General features: G+C 42.7%; 1 protein-coding gene across 1 annotated transcript; it reads left to right on the top strand.

Moving 5' to 3' along the window:
• Positions 1 to 391: 391 nt before the first annotated feature.
• LOC126073080 (cytochrome c oxidase assembly factor 7) lies at positions 392 to 16,727 on the top strand. The gene is made up of 3 exons (XM_049879270.1): positions 392 to 615; positions 3,466 to 3,606; positions 14,091 to 16,727. Exons 1-3 carry the CDS (start codon positions 510 to 512, stop codon positions 14,537 to 14,539), a joined length of 696 nt encoding a protein of 231 aa, XP_049735227.1. The 5' UTR covers positions 392 to 509; the 3' UTR covers positions 14,540 to 16,727.
• Positions 16,728 to 17,029: the final 302 nt, after the last annotated feature.

The raw sequence follows: 17,029 nt of genomic DNA, 5'->3' as shown, positions 1-17,029 counted from the left end.
TGCCTGGCACATAGTAGGTGCTCAGAATTGTTTGCTGAATAAATGAATGAATGAATGGAATGTATTTCTACGAAACTGTAAGGTCTTTGAAGGCAGGGACCGTACTTCCTGGCTATTGTAGTCCTAGAATCAAGCACCTGGTTAGGCAAACAGGTGTTTAGGGATTACCGGACTAGTGAATGAATGGATGGATGAATGGATAAATGACTGCAGGCAGGAAATCATTACGGCCACAAAGCAGGCACCTTTAAGGTGCTGTGGAAACACGGCCACCACCTTTAGTAACGGGGTTAGCAGAGGAAGAGACGTAACGACCAGACTTTAACAGCGCGAGGACTGATGGGAAGCCCAGGCTCCTGCGCTCGGCCTCAAGGATCCCGGGCAAAACGCAGACATCGCGACACGGCCTTCCCAAGCCCCGCCCCCTCGCTGGCTCACGTTACCGTGGGGCGGGAGTGCGGCAGGCTGCTGGGGACGCCTGGGTGACCGCTACCGGGCAAGCAACAGCCATGGCCGGCGTGGTGGACTTCCAGGACGAGGAGCAGGTGAAGTCTTTCCTGCAGAACCTGGAGGTGGAATGCAACTATCAGTGCTACCATGAGAAGGACCCAGACGGTGAGCGCCGCCGGCGCGGCCTGGGGACACGCGGGGACTCGTGGGGGAGGAGCAAGGGCTGGAGGAGCCACGTGAGTGATCTCTGAAGGGGGGTCTGGAACGGCTCACGTGTCGGGCAGAGGACTCATCCGGACCGGGTCTGTGGGACGCCCACGGTCCTGGGGCGAGGGGGAAGGGGATAGTGTTGGGTTCCATGAGGGCTTTCGGGGTACGCAGAGGGAGCATGCTTCCCCTGGAGGCGGGGGAGGAAGAGAAGATGTGCTTGGGGTATTTTGGGCAGAAGGGATGGGGATGCATCGCTGAACAGATAAAATCTCCTGTCCTTATTGAGAGTCCATTCTGCTGTTAGGAATCTGACAATAAACATGAGGAAATAAATGAAATGGTTAGAAAGTGATAAGTGCATTGGGAAAAAGAACGGGATTGGAAGGAGAAGGATCAGAAACTCAGGAGTGCAATTTTAAATTCCGTGGTCCGGCAATCACTGAGAAGTTATCATTTGAACAGAGCCTTGGAGAAGGAAGGAAAGTGAACCGTGCATATATATACCAGCCAGACATAACAGCTAGTGAAAAGGCCCTGAGGCAGGAATCTACCCTGTGTGTTCTGTAAACATTGAGGTGGCTTGAGTGTATGGGTGGATGGTGGGCCCAGAGAAGGCCGCCCACAGCAGCCAGTGCCTTTGGGTGGTTTTCTTTCTACTTTGTTAAAATAATAACAATTATAAAAATAATGGTATTGGCCCTACCTTCTAATAGCTTGCAGTCTAGTTTCCAGAACAGGATATAGCAATTGCCTGAAGCTGACCAAGTACACAGAGTTGCTCTGCCGTAAACCCATATGATGGCTTAAAAAGAACCCAGGGTTGTTCTTTGAGGGCTAGTCCATATTCCTAAGGGTAGAAGGAATTCAGAGGAGTCAGCTACTGAGGAGTAGAGTGGTGGGGGAACACTTCTGGGGGGAGCCTGGAGGCACAGGCAAACCAAACCAAAGCCTGTTGCTGTCGGGTGGATTCTGACATCATAGTGACGCTGTTGGACAGAGTAGAACTGCCCCATAGGGTTTCCAAGGAGCGGCTGGTGGATTTGAACTGCCAACCTTTTTTGACCACTGCGCCACCAGGGCTCCTGAGGGATAGGCAGGTGTTGGTTAGATGGAGATAGTGGGAGAAGAAAATGCTGCCTTTTGGAACACTGACGACAGGATATAATCAGAGTTAAGTTTGAAGGGGGGGCCTAGGGCCAACATATGTCAGGCCTTGAATGCTGGGGTAAGGAGTTTAGTTTTATTCTGCAGGCCAGGAGGCCATACATGTTGTTTGAGGAGAGAGTTTCTGGTAGTGTGCTGTGGGGAATATACAGAGCAATGGAGGAAGGAAGTGGAGATAGAAGAACTGGCTGGGGCCATTTAGAAGGAGAATCTGACAGGAGGCTGTAGTTACTATAGCTACCGATAGAGTATTTTCCTTGAAAGTCACCATAATTTCTCACCTGTATAACTAAAATAGCTTTCTAAGTGGTCTGTGTTTCCAACCTCACTCCCTTATAATCTATTTTTTACTTGTAGACAGTAATATTTTAATTTTGTCATATTAAATGTTTGTTAGATTTTAAATGACAGACATAGCACATTTGTTATTAGTGCCAAAGTGTATTCCCCCACACATTAACTTCTTCCATACTTGTCCAGACATATACAAACGTATACCAAAGGAACCTTTAAAAGATGCAAATCATTATATTATTGCTCTGCCTAAAACCCTCCAGTGGTTTTCCATTGCACTTGGAATAAAATCCCAACTCTTGCATGTGTTCTCCAGGGCCCTGTGACTTGCCTTTTTCTCATTTTCTGCTCCTCTCCTCCTCAGTTTAGCTACGATCATACCTTATTCACGCCAAACTTATTTCCTCTTTTGGGTCATTGTATTTACTAGTCCTGTGCCAGGAGCTTTCTGCTCCTCCCCACCTCAGTGTCTTTAAATAGCTAGCGCTTTCTCTTCATTCAGGTGTCAGCTCAGGCATCGTGTCCTCAATGAGGCCCTCTTTGATCACCCAATCTGTGTTAGCCATTCCCTCAACATGCACAACAAACTCATCATCCCGTTTTATTTCACTCATAATATTTAGTACTGTTTGAAAACATCTCGTTCACTTATCTACTTATTTTATTTTCTGTTTCCTTCTCTAGAATATAAATTTTAAGAGGGCAAGTGATCGTATCCGCAGCATCTAAAATGGTATCTGGTACATACATATACATAGGTACGCAAATATCTGTCGGATAAAAATGAATGAGAGTTGATATGCAGTGTCATTGAGTATGAAGAGCAGAGGACAGAGCAGAGATATGTTAAAGGGAGAGACTCGCTGGGACTGGGAGACTGCTGGGAGAGGAGCCTTTTTCCAGCTTCTTTAGTAGCTGCTCCCCACCTCTCTTGGGGCTTCAGGTTCTCAGCCTGGTGGAGTAGTAAGGTACAGTCATCTCAGCAGCCCCTTCTTGCTGCTATAAAGACTAGCCTGGGGGCCCCTTTGATTTTCAGTGTTTTACTGTTGAACAGCCTGAGGGAAAGTTCCAAAGCTGGCAAGTTTCAATCCTGGAAGTTAGTAGGTCTTTGGGCCTGACTGACAGGATGCAGTAGACCTGGTGAGTGGTGAAGCCAGTGCAGGGGCCAAGGTCTCTCCAGTCCCTATATTGCTCAGTCTCTGGCTAAGGGGAGATGGTGCTGTTTGTACAAGCATCTGAACGCCTCCTACGTTCTTTGTGGTAAGGTCAAGTTGCCACACCTAGGTCTTCTCCACCACCTAGCAGCAACCCTAGACATGAAGAACAGTTCTTGCCCTCTCTTTACAGGTTGCTATCGTCTGGTGGACTATTTGGAAGGAATCCAGAAGAATTTTGATGAGGCTGCCAAAGTGTTGAAGTTCAACTGTGAAGAGAACCAGCACAGTGACAGCTGCTACAAACTGGGGGCCTATTATGTGACTGGGAAAGGTAAGGAGAATCCTGCTTTCTTTTGGTCCTTGTTTTTGACACCACTCCTGATGTCCCATCCTGGGGCCCATGCTGAGCCCTCTTCACAGAGGGGTCCTTACAGGCATTGGCGAAGCACAGTATAAGAAGATTTATAGACAAGAATCCAGCAGAATGATGGGGGAAAGAGCACAGTTTCTTTCCAGTTAGACAGTCTTGAGAGAATATTGTTTGCAAGTAGTCACTTTAACTCTGTGCCTTAGTTTTATCACCTGTAAAATGGGGAAGATAGTACTTGCCTCCTAGGGCTGTTGGTGAGGATAAAATAGGATAATGTAAGTAAACAGAGCAGCACCGTGCCTGGCACAGAGTAAAGGATCAATAACTATTAACTTCCTTATATCTCTTCTCCTCATGCCCTAATTGCAGCTATCACTAGGGTAGTATTTTAGTTACTTATTGCTCTGTAAGAAATTTTGGAAACCTTGGAGGCGTAGTGGTTAAGAGCTACGGCTGCTAACCAAAAGGTTATCAGTTCACCTCCACCAGGCACTCATTGGAAACTCTGTACTACTCACTGTGTATTATTGGGTTGCTATGAGTCAGAATCGACTCAGCGGCAACGGGTTTTGTTTGGTTTTGGTTATATAACAAATTACCCCAACAAATATTTATTATCTCACAGTATCTGTGGGTCAGAAATTAGGGAGCAGCTTAGCTGAGTGGTTCCAGACATTAGCCAGGGCTGCAGTCATTCAAAGGCTTGAGTAGGGCTGGAGGACCCAGTTCTAAGATGGCTTACTCACGTGGCTATTAGCAAAGGCCTCAATTCTTTGCCACATGGCTCCTCCATAGGCTTTTTGAGTGTCTTGTGACATGTCAGCTGGGTTCCCCTAGAGTGAGTGCTCCAAGAGTGAGCAGGATGGAATCTGTACTCTTTTATGACTACCCTTAAAACTCACACTTTTTTTCATTTTTATCACATTCTGTTTATTAGAAGTGAGTCACTAAATCTAGCCCACAGTAAGGGGAGAGGAATTCAGTTCCACCCCTGGAAGGGAGGAATATCAAAGAATTTATGGACATATTTTAAAGCCACCACAATTGGGGAATATGATCTTTAATGTTGTTGTTGTTGGTTGCCATCGAGTTGATTCTGACTCACGGCGACCACATTTGTGCTGAGTGGAACTGCTCCATAGGATTTTTAAGGCTATGACCTTTTGGAAGCAGATTGCTAGGCCGTCTTCTGAGGTGCCCCTGGGTCGGTTTGAATCACCAAACTTTCAGCTAGTAGTCAACCACTTAACTGTTTGTACCACCTAGAGGGTTCATGATCTTTAATAGACAGCTGTGTATTTTTTTCCTTTCACTAAATCAGGAGCTCCTTTAGGATGGTATGATTCATTCATCCGTAATTCCCAATGCCCAGCAAAACCCTGGTTTAGAAAGGTACTCAGTAAAAGCTTGATGAAGGTGATGACCTATTAATTCTTACCCTGATTTATTATGCCCCCAGTGTCTTCAGTTTTAGCAATTGGCATCTCTTTCTACCTAGTAGCTTATGGCCAGTCTATCTCTGGAATCTGACCCCTCTTTCCTGTCTTCTGCCACCATTCTTATCCAAACCACCCTCCTCTTCTGCTTGCATTATAGTTATGAGATTCATTTAGGACTCCAGTCTTCTTTCAACAGACAGTTAAAATGAACTTTTAAGACAATAAACCATAAAATTGGATAAAATACATGAAAAAACAGTTTTCAGGCAGTGGATAACAGGCAGTACAGGGCTGTGATCCCTGAGTAAAGGGAAGTAACACGAGGTGAGCCCCGCCCACAATCACTTTGGCTTTGTGCCTGGTGGTACTTCCCAGACTAGGCATAAAGAGGTGGCGACTGAGCAATGCTTGGCAGTCTTGCTGAACTGAGGAGGCAGAGATCAGACTTAGGGCCACTGAGGCAGCTCGAGATTGTGAGGCAGGATACCAGTGAGAGAGGACCTGCACATAGAAGGACCTTCAGAAATCCATATAGGGGTCCTCTTAAGTTACCAGTCTCATGTTGAGCTGTACATGCCTAGGGTAAGACTAAGAGACCTGGTAGTGAAAAACTAGTAGGGAGTCATAAACTGAAAGAAGGTTTTAGAAATCACGTAGTGCTGAGTGGTTCGATTTCCAACCAGCCAAAATACAGAGACCTTACTGAACACTACAGATTCAATTGAGACCTCATGCCTTAGGAGTAAGACTATTCTAGATCTGCTCTAACAAAACTTAAAAACAAGCTTCAAAAAGATCAGGCCGATTTGCTGGTGTATTAACTACCTGCCTGAGCAAAACACAACAGTTTTGAAAGGAATATAACAAAATCCAGACTGAACAGAGTATCATCTGTAATGTCCAGCATAAAATAAGAAATTACTAAACATGAGAGAAAAAAGCAGTCAATAGAAACAGACCCAGCGATAACAAATCTTGGAATTAGTAAAGACTTTAAAACAGCTATTATAAATAGGTTTAAATTAAAGATGGACATAATGAGTGAACAGATGGGGAATCTCAGAAGAGAAACTGAAGCTATCAAAAAGAACGAAATGAAATTCTAGAATTGAAAAACATAATATTTAAAATAAAAATCCATTGGCAGGCTGATCAGTACAATTGAAGAAAGGACAATAGATTCTATTTAAACTAAAACAAAAAGAAAAAAAGCCTCCCCACCTCAAAAAAGAACAATGCCTCCGTGACCTATGAAACAATATCCATCAGCCTACCATATATGTATTGGAGTCTCAGAAGGAGAAGAGAGAGCTACTGGGACAGAAAAAAATATTTGATGAAATAATGGCTGAAAAATTTCCCAAATTTGGTGAGAAATGTCACCTTGCATATCTGTGAAACTCAGCAAACCCAAACAGGATCAACAAAGACAATCACATGTAGGCACATTATATCAGTTTGATGAAAACCAAAGATAGACGAGATTTGAAAAACACCCAGCGAGAAAGACACATTGCATTCAGTGAACGATGGTAAGAATTACCTCTCACTTCTCATCAGAAGCATTGTAAGCCAGAAGACAAAAGAATAACATCTTCAAAATGCTGAAAGAAAAAACTGTCAACCTTTAATTCTACTCCACTACAATATTTTTAAAAATTAAGGTGAAATAAATTCATTTTCAGATAAGCAAAAGCTGAGAAAATGAGTCACTAGTGGACTTACACTACGAGAAATGTTAAAGTTGTTTTGGCGAATGGAAAATTATAACAGATAGAAACTAGGATCAACACAAAGAATGAAGAGTACTAGACATATGTGGGTGCAGAGTTGGGTACAGTCCTCCAGACTGCCCTCACTTCCCGTACCAGTTGCAGGTTCGGTGGCTCACAAGACCATCCTGAAGTTTAATAATTTGCTAAAGGGCTCATAAAAAACCAAAACCAAACCCATTGCCATTGAGTTGATTCTGACTCATAGCAACCCTATAGGACAGAGTAGAATTGCCCCCATAGGGGGTTTCCAAGGCTGTAAATCTTTACAGAAGCAGAGACTGCCACATCTTTCTCCTGCAGAGCAGTTGGTGTGTTCAAACCACTGACTTTTTGGTTAGTAGTCAAGTACTTAACCACCGTGCCACCAGGGCTACTTAAGGTCTCAAAAACCAAAGGAAAAAAAAACCCATTGCCATTGAGTTGATTCCGATTCATAGCGACCCTATAGGACAGAGTAGAACTGCCCCATAGGGTTTCTAAGGAGCGGCTGGTGGATTCGAACTGCCTACCTTTGGTAGCAGCTTTAACCACTATACCACCAGGGTTTCCAGAAGGTCTTATAGAACTCACTAAAAGTTGTTATACTCATGATTATGGTTTATTGCAGGGAAAGGATACAGATTAAAATCAGCCAAGGGAAGAGCATGGGCAGAGTCAAGGAAAATTCTAAGCACGGAGCTTCCAGTTATCCATTCCAGTGGAATCATGGACAGTACTACACTCTTGCTAATAGTGTGCAACAATATGCATGGAGTATTGCCAACCAGAGAAGCTTACCCAAGTCTTGGTGTCCATAGTTTTTATTCCATCACATAGGCACGGCTGACTGCCAGCATTGCTGATACCAGTCTCCAGCCCCTCTGGAGGTTAGAGGTTGAGCAAACCAAAGTTTCCACCCTAAATCACATTGTTAGACTACTCTGTGACCCAAGGCCCTGAGGCAAACAGAAACGCTCCTTTGAAGCATGACCTTCTGAAGACTTAGAGATTACTTCCCAGAAGCTCAGGGTGAAACCAGACCTCTTTTTGGACAAGGTTAAATTCTTCACTGTATAGTGGCTGGAGCCCTGGTGCCACAGTGGTTAAGAGCTCGTCTGCTAACCAAAGGCTGGCAGTTCGAATCTACCAGGCACTCCTTGGAAACCCCATATGGAACAGCTCTACTCTGTCCTGTAGGGTAGCTGCGAGTTGGAATTGACTTGATGGCGGTGGGTTTGGGTTTGGTTTGGTTTTGTATATTGTTGTTGTTAGGTGCTTTGAGTTGGTTCCGACTCATAGGAGCCCCATCACAACAGAACAAAACTGCCGGGTCCTATGCCACGCTCAAAATTGTTGCCATGCTTGAGCCCATTGTTATAGCCACTGTGTCAGTCCATCTCGTTAAGGGTCTTCCTTTTTCTTGCTGACCCTCTATTTTACCAAGCATGAGGTCCTTGTCCAGGGATTGATCCCTCCTGATAACATGTCCTAAGTATATGAGACATAGTCTCGCCGTCCTTGCTTCTGAGGAGCATTTTGGTTATACTCTTTTCAGGACAGATTTGTTCATTCTTTTGGCAGCCCATGGTATATTCAGTATTCTTTGCCAACACAATTCAAAGGCATCAACTCTTCTTCAGTTGTCCTTATTCATTGTCCAGCTTTTGCATGCATATGAGGTGATTGAAAATGCCATGGCTTGGGTCAGGTGCGCCTTAGTCCTCAAGGTGACATCTTTGCTTTTCAACTTTTTTTTTTTTTAATAATTTTTATTGTGCGTTAAGTGAAAGTTTACAAATCAAGTCAGTCTCTCACACAAAAACCCATCTTTTCAACTCTTTAAAGAGGTCTTTTGCAACCAACTTGCCCAGTGTAATGTGTCTTTTGATTTCTTGACTGCTGCTTCCATGGGTGTTGATTGTGAATCCAAGTAGAATGAAATCCTTGACATCCTCAATCTTTTCTTTGTTTACCATGATGTTGCTTATTGGTCCAGTTGTAAGAATTTTTCTCTATGTTAAAGTGTAATTCATAGAAGGGTGTGGTCTTTGATCTTCACCAGTAAGTGCTTTAAGTCATCTTCACTTGTAGCAAGCAAGGTTGTGTCATCTGCATATAACCCAGGTTGTTAATGAGTCTTCCTCCAATCCTGATGCCCCGTTCTGCTTCATATAGTCCAGCTTCTTGAGTTATTTGCTCAGCATACAGATTGAATAGGTAAGTGAAAAAATACAACCCTGCCACACACCTTTCCTGACTTTAAACTATGCAGTATCCCCTTGTTCTGTTGGAATGACTGCCTCTTGATCTCTGTACAGGTTCATCATGAGCACAATTAAGGGTTGTGGAATTCCCGTTCTCCGCATTGTTATCCATAATTTGTTATGATCTACACAGTTGAAAGGAAACTCTGGTGGCATAGTAGTTAAGTGCTACGGCTGCTAACCAAAGGGTCAACAGTTTGAATCCACCAGGCGCTCCATGGAAACTCTATGGGGCGGTTCTACTCTGTCCTATAGGGTCACTAGGAGTTGGAATCGACTTGACGGCACTGGGTTTGGTTTTTTTTGGTTTGGACACAGTCGAATGCCTTAGCATAGTCAATAAAACACAGGTAAACATCTACCTGGCTCTGTCTGCAGTCAGCCAGGATCCATCTGACATCAGCAGTGATATCCCTGGTTCCATGTCGTCTTCAAAATCTGGCTTGAATTTCTGGCAGTTCCCTGTCGATATACTGCTGCAGCTGCTTTTGAATGATCTTCAGCAGAATTTTGTTTACGTGTGATATCAGTGATATTGTTCAATAATTTCCACATTGGGTTGGATCACCTTTCTTGTGAATAGGCATAAATATGGATCTCTTCCAGTTGGTTGGCCAGGCAGCTGTGTTCCAAATTGCTTGGCATAGACAAGTGAGCACTTCCAGCACTGCAGCCATTTGTTGAAATATCTTGATTGGTATTCCGTCAGTTCCCAGAGCCTTATTTTTCACAATGCCTTCAGTGCAGCTTGGATTTCTTCCTTCAGTACCATCAGTTCCTGATCATATGTTACTTCTTGAAATGGTTGAACGTCAACCAGTTCTTTTTGGTACAGTGACTCTGTGTATTCCTTCCATCTTCTTTTGATGCTTCCTGCGTTGTTTATTTTCCTCGTGGAATCCTTCACTATTGCAACTCGAGGCTTGAATATTTTCTTCAGTTCTTTTAGCTTAAGAAATGCTGAGTATGTTCTTCCCTTTTGGTTTTCTATCTCCAGGTCTTTGCAGATGTCATCATAATACTTTGTCTTCTCGAGCTGCCCTTTGACATCTTCCGTTCAGCTCTTTTACTTCATTTTTTCTTTTGCTTTAGCTACTTAACGTTCAGGAGCAGGTTTCAGAGTTTCTTCTGACATCCGTTTAGGCCTTTTCTTTCTCTCCTGTCTTTTTAATGATCTCTTGCTTTCTTCATGTATGATATCCTTGATGTCATTCCACAACTCATCTGGCATTCAGTCATTAGCATTCAGTGGGTCAAATCTATTCTTGAGATGGTCTCTAAATTCAGGTGGGATACACCCAAGGTCATACTTTGTCTCTTGTGGACTTGTTTCAATTTTCTTCAGTTTCAACTTGAACTTGCATGGTGTGATCAGCAGTAGGCCCCTGGCCTTGTTCTGAGTGATGATATTGAGCTTTTCCATCGTCTCTTTCCACAGATGTAGTCGATTTGTTTCCTGTCTATTCCATCTGGCAAAGTCCATGTATATAGTCGTTGTTTATGCTGGTGAGAAAAGGTATTTGCAATGAAGAAGTTGTTGGTCTTCCTAAATTCAATCATGTGACCTCCGACATCGTTTCTATCACCAAGGCCATATTTTCCAACTATTGATCCTTTGTTTCCAATTTACGCATTCCAATCAGCAGTAATTATCGGCGCATCCCGATCACATGTTCAGTCAATTTCAGACTGTTATTTCATCATCTTTGGCCTTAGTGGTTGTTGCATAAATTTGAGTAATAGTCATGTTAAGTGGTCTTCCTTGTCAGTGTCTGGATATTATCCTATCACTGACAGCATTGTGCTTCAGGATAGATCTTGAAATGTTTTTGATGATGAATGCAATGCCATTCCTCTTTACGTTGTCATTCCCGGCATAGTAGACTATGGGATCGTCCAATTCACAATGACCAATACCAGTCCATTTCAGCTCACTAATGCCTAGGATATCACTCTTTACGCATTCCATTTCATTTTTGATGATTTCTAATTTTCCTAGACTCATACTTTGTACGTTCCATGTTCCCATTATTAATGGGTATTTGTAGCTCGCTCTTCTCATTTTGAGTCTTGCTGCATCAGCAAATGAAGGTCCTGAAGGTTTGACTCCATCTACTTCTTTAAGGTCAACTCTACTTTGAGGAGGTGGCTCTTCCCCAGTCGTATATTGAGTGCCTTCCAGCCTGAGGGGCTCATTTTACGGCGCCATATCAGACAGTGTTCTGCTGCTATTAGTAACGTTTTCACTGGCTAATTCTTTTCAGAAGTAGAGCACTAGGTCCTTCTTCCTAATTTGTCTTAGTCTGGAAGCTTAGCTGAAATCTTTTGGCCATGAGCGACCCTGCTGGTATTTGAATACCGGTGGCATAGCTTCCAGGATCACAGCAACACACAAGCCCCCACAGTACCACAAACTGACAGATGCGTGGGGGATTTTGTATATAGCAGATAAATACAGACTTTTTCCCCCCTTATTTCTTAATGTTGTTAAGAGTCTGTTTAAAGAGAATTTCAGATTTCTCATAGAATCCAGACTTACTGAGCCCATTGAGGCTAGAGGAACCCCTGAATCTGTTGCTCCAAGAAACTTTTTGAACCTTGAACCTAAACTATTTCCTGAAGTCATCTTCAAACTATACAACAGTTTGGCCGAATTAGTAAAGAATATTCTCCTTGAGCTTTGCACTCTTTTAAAGATTTATTTATAAATGTCAGATCAAATCGACAACATTAAAGAACAGATGAGTAGTTTATAGGGCAGTGCATCCAAGTCAGTGGTGGTGGAACAGTATGGGGAGAGAGAGCAAGAATGGTGACACAACATGAAGAATGTAACCAGTGTCCTTGAACTGTACATGTAGACATTGTTGAATGGGTGTATGAGCTGTGCCTATTTTTACCAAAAATAAATATTTTTTTAAAAAAAGACTTGAAAGAAAAATTAATAACAATGCATTGTGAGGCTTATAGAATATGTAGAAAATATGTGGCAGCAATAGCAAAAGGATGAGAATGTGGAAAATGAACACATATTGTTGTAAGGCTATTATATGAGTAGTATTATAATTCATGATGGATTGTGATTAATTAAGGGTGCATATTTTAATCCCTAGATAAACCACTCAGAAAAGAAGTAGCATAGCTAAAAAGCCAATTATAGAGATAGAATATTAGAAATATTCAATTCAAAAGAGGGGAAAAAAGGAATAAAAACTATTTGAAACAAATGAGAAACAAGATTGTGGACTTAAACTCAAGTATAGCAATACTTACATTGAGTGTAAGTGGAGTAATAAACACAGAAGCCATGGTGGCACAGTGGGTAAGCGCTTGGCTGCTAACCAATAGGTTAGCAGTTCAAACCTACCAGTTGCTCCTTGGAAACCCTGTGGGGCAGTTCTGCTCTCCTCTAGGTTGCTGTGAGTTGGAATCGACTCAGTGGCAGTGGGCTTTGGTTTTTTGTTTGTTTGTTTTTATGGCATAAAAACATAGCTATAATAATTACGAAGAACTTATTATGTGCCAGGCTCTTTGTAGGAATTAACCAATTTGAACCTCCAACATATAAGGTAGATACTATTATCCTTATTTTACAGATAAGGAAAACTGAGGCTCGCAGAGGTTAAGTAACTTACCTAAGGTCACACAGTCAATAAGTAATGGATGACAGGCAGCCCTCGGGTTACAAACATTCGATTTAAGTACAACCTGCAGTTACAAACCAACCCCTGTAAAGCCTATTATATTAAAAATTCAAAGTACATACGGTGGTTCATAATTACAAACCAGCGCTACTTTGCAACACACATCAAAACATTATTATTATTACTGTATTATAATTATGTATTACTATAAAGATATTTTAGTGTACCTGGAAGTGGTTCTTTAATTTTTTTAATGCCTAGAAAGGTACACTGTATACTAAGACAAACATTTGACTGACATCAGATACAAACAGTTAGATACCTAACTGTTCTGCCTTACAAATTCGACTTAAAGACAAGCTTTACAGATGGAACGCAGGTGTAGTCCAGGAGTTGCCTGGCCTTTACTGACTACGGAATCCAGGAGGCTTCATTAACCACTGTGTTACGCTGTCTCACTAAGTTAAAATGACAACTGACAAAAGCAGATGGTGGCGGGGGGGTGAGGGGGAGGAAGCCACATTGGTCCTTTCTTCTTTGTATCTTAATCCCACTACTTAGAACAACCCCACCTCATACTTTTCCTTATTTATTCCATTAGATCAGAGCTCAGCTGTCACTTCTTTAGGGAAGCTTTCCTTGACCTCACCTCCTACTCTAAGTTGGGGCCAGATACAGTTCTCATAGTACCCTGTACTTTTTCTTTGAATACCTGTGTACTTACAGTCATGTATTTATTTGTGTGGTTGTTTAATGTCTGTTTCATTAAACCATAAGATCCATAAGGGCAGGGACAATGCCTGTTCCCTAGGACCTAACACAGTAGTTGGCCAATAATAGGCATTTGGTATGTATTTCAATAATGAACATTTAATTAATTGCTTTTAAGGTGCCAGCTGCTCATTTTAACTCTGTGAGGTAGATGTTTTCATTCCCATTTTTAATTTCCTTTACTTATTTGTGCTTCCTCATAAGATGTCATTTGAACAAAAGATTCCATGGCCAAAAAAAGCCTGGAAAGTCTGTGCACTATACCAGGCCACCTTCTTTTCCTGCTACCTTATCTCACAGTGGAGCCCTGGTGATAACAGTGGTTTAGAGCTTGGCTACTAACCCAAAAGTTCAGCAGGTCGAATCCACCAGGAGCTTCCTGGAAACCCTATGGGGTAGCTCAACTCTGTCCTATAGGATCGCTATAATTCAGAATTAACTCAACGATAATGGGTTTGGGTTTTTCTCACAGTATATAAATTTTATTAAGGAAGCCTTCCCTGACTTTGGTCTGAGACATTCAGGTTCTGCCCTGGCTTGGGTTTACTTTTTCTTCCCTTTCCTTTCTCCCAGGTGGACTGACTCAGGACCTGAAAGCTGCCTCTAACTGCTTTTTGATCGCATGTGAGAAGCCAGGAAAGAGGTCCATGCAGGCATGTCACAATGTTGGTCTCCTGGCACATGATGGAAAGGTCAATGAGGACGGTCAGCCTGACCTGGGGAAGGCCAGGGACTACTACACAAGGGCCTGTGAGGGCAACTATGCTGCCAGCTGTTTCAACCTCAGTGCCATGTTCCTCCAGGGTGCCCCTGGCATCTCCAAGGACATGAACCTGGCATGCCAGTACTCAATGAGAGCCTGCGACCTGGGCCATGTCTGGGCCTGTGCCAATGCTAGCCGCATGTACAGGTTAGGGGATGGTGTCGATAAGGATGAGGCCAAGGCCGAGGTGCTAAAAAATCGGGCCCAGCAGTTGCATAAGGAACAGCAGAAAAGTGTCCATCCTTTAACATTTGGGTAGCGTGGCCCATCCTCCGAGGCAAGAAATAACTTGAGGCTGTCACCTCCCCGTTTCTGAGAATTGATGCAGCCCTTGGAGGTCAACTTTCTGGAGCAGGAAGACTTGGTACTTGATACTAGTAGCTCTGGTTACATAGACCCATTGACCCGGAGTGTCACCCACTGGGATGTAGCCTCCAAGTTCATTTCAGTCAGTATTCCTTTATCTGGGTGTGTTCTGTGAAGGCACCCAAATTCAGGGAGTCTTTGCTCTCAAACTCCTATAGCCCTTTGAAAAATAGGAGCAAGTTTGACAGCCATAGACATTTGTGGAGGGAAAAAAAAATTGCAGGAAGTTGGAGAAATTAGAAGCTGCAGGAATAATAATAATCAGACATTATTATTATTATTACTGCTACTGCCTCAAGGAGGAGAACTTGAAAATCAAGTGTCTTGATTTACATAACAGAGAGCTCAAGGAGCTAAGAACAGTTAAACAGTCACAACTGCCACCCTCTCTCTGACTTGCATCATCGTTGATGTGAGCTTCCTTTTGCCTTTAGGATAAGATCTTTAAATAATTTAAATTCATGGAGGTCAGGAGGTATGTGCAACGTAAAGGTTAAAGGTTGCTATGCTTCGGGGCTGCTAAAGTGAATGAAGGATAAGGCTGGCTTCCTCTGGAGAAGACTTTCTTAGTTACAAATTAGCATCCCCAGTCTGCTCACTTAGCAGCGTTCATCATGCTAAGTGAGCAGATTATTCCCAAGGCAACTTCAGCCAGAAATCTGTAAGCAAGGACCTTATGACACGTTTTTTCCCCTAAATAAATTATTTTGATTTATTAGTAGTTTATGTTCTTAGCCCAGGTAGGGCAGAGAGCATGTTCTTCACGGTGGGTGTGTCTTTTAGGAACGTTTGCTTTTTCTCTTACCTCCTGAGTTTGTCACTAGGGGGCGAGATTGTCGTTTTCCTGCTGGTAACATTACTGTTATTTCTGTCACCACCTACTGCTTGTGGCTTCCAGTTTTGCAGCTGTTGTAGAAGGAAGGCTTGCTGTGTAGATGCAGGTTTGTAAGCCCAGCCAGCCAGCTTCTCAGGTTGACATAGGAGAGGGATGTTCTCAAGTTCATTTAAAAAATGTGAGGTAGCTTTTTTGTGTTCTTAAAAATAAAATGAAAGGTTTGGGGTTATAGAAGTAATGTGTTCTCATTAAATGCACTTCAGAAAATACAAGAAGAGAAAGAAGAAACAGTTACACTTCAGTATTCTTCACCTTCTGACATTCTTTGTCCTAATGGTGGTGTTTAATCACTTTTTAAAAATCACAACTTTTCAACTAAATAATGAATTTTGTAGTTCTGAAGAATTAGGTTAATCTGATTTGTAGACAGCAGGTGTGCTGGGGCTTTTTTTTATAGACCAGTTCCTGCCTGGGACCCTGGTGCCTCCCTTCCTTGGATCACATATTGAAATAGGGCTGAAAACAATGGAGTGAGTATTAACAGTAACAAAGTGTTGCATTTCATGAAAGTTATTAAAAACACAGTATAACTTACTGTAATCCAGAGAGGTCAAGGCTATTTCATACCCAGGCTGCTGTGGGAGGCAGTGGTTGCTAAGAGCCCACATGGAGGAGTTTCTCACTTTTGTACAATCTTTGAGGGTCAGGTTTGAAAATGGACTTTCAGACACTGGTCACAGCAAGCAGTATCACTGTGTCTTCTAGCCAGCAGGCATTTAAATCATCATTGGTAACTATTTCCAGTGTGCTCCCTCCATCCCAGGCTTGGGCTGAATACAGGAATTTCAGAGATGGCCTGGATGGTCTAATGAGGAAGAAGATTCATAATTGACTAGTGGTTTGTGTCCTCATTAGTGTTGTCACTAATGTTTTATAGTACAGTGATCCATGCTGTGAGAGGGAAGCAAGAGTTCCAGAAGCAGGAGAAGGCAGGGAATTTGGATTTTTTCTTAAGAGTAATGCAGTCACTGAAGGGTTTTGAGCAGAAGAATGAGATGATCACATTTGGAAATAGAAAGATGACCCCAGTGTGGAAGATGAATTGGAAGGGGGAAAAGGCTAGAGAGGCAGGGAGAATAGTTAGGAGATTGGCAATAAGGTTCAGGTGAGAAATGGTTGCATCTGCGGTAAGGCAGTGTCAGCATGGAGAGGGAGGAGGGGCTGAGAGATTCAAGCAGCTAAATGAGCAAAAGTCAGCCATGTTGGGAATGGGGGTGGGGAGAGGGTAGAGTCCAGCAGAGGGTGGGGGGGGAATGTCTAGCTTGGGCAATTGGGTGGACAGTGAGAGCCATTTGCATTGACATAGAGCCTGTAGGATGGGAATGGTGACAAGAAAGTTACTTGTGCTGTTCAGTGATTTTTCTTTTTTAATTTAGAAATAATTTGCATTTTAGTGTGTTGAAATTTTATAAAATCGAGTTGTTAAATGTTGAATGTTTTGTTACGTATACATTTACCACAAGTAAAGTAATAAATTAATTTTTAAAA

This window comes from Elephas maximus, chromosome 3 (genome assembly GCF_024166365.1).
Source record: "Elephas maximus indicus isolate mEleMax1 chromosome 3, mEleMax1 primary haplotype, whole genome shotgun sequence".
NCBI classification, from domain to species: Eukaryota; Metazoa; Chordata; class Mammalia; order Proboscidea; family Elephantidae; genus Elephas; species Elephas maximus.
The sequence above is the reverse complement of the archived record's forward strand: the minus strand, read 5'-3'. Positions and strand labels throughout refer to the sequence as shown.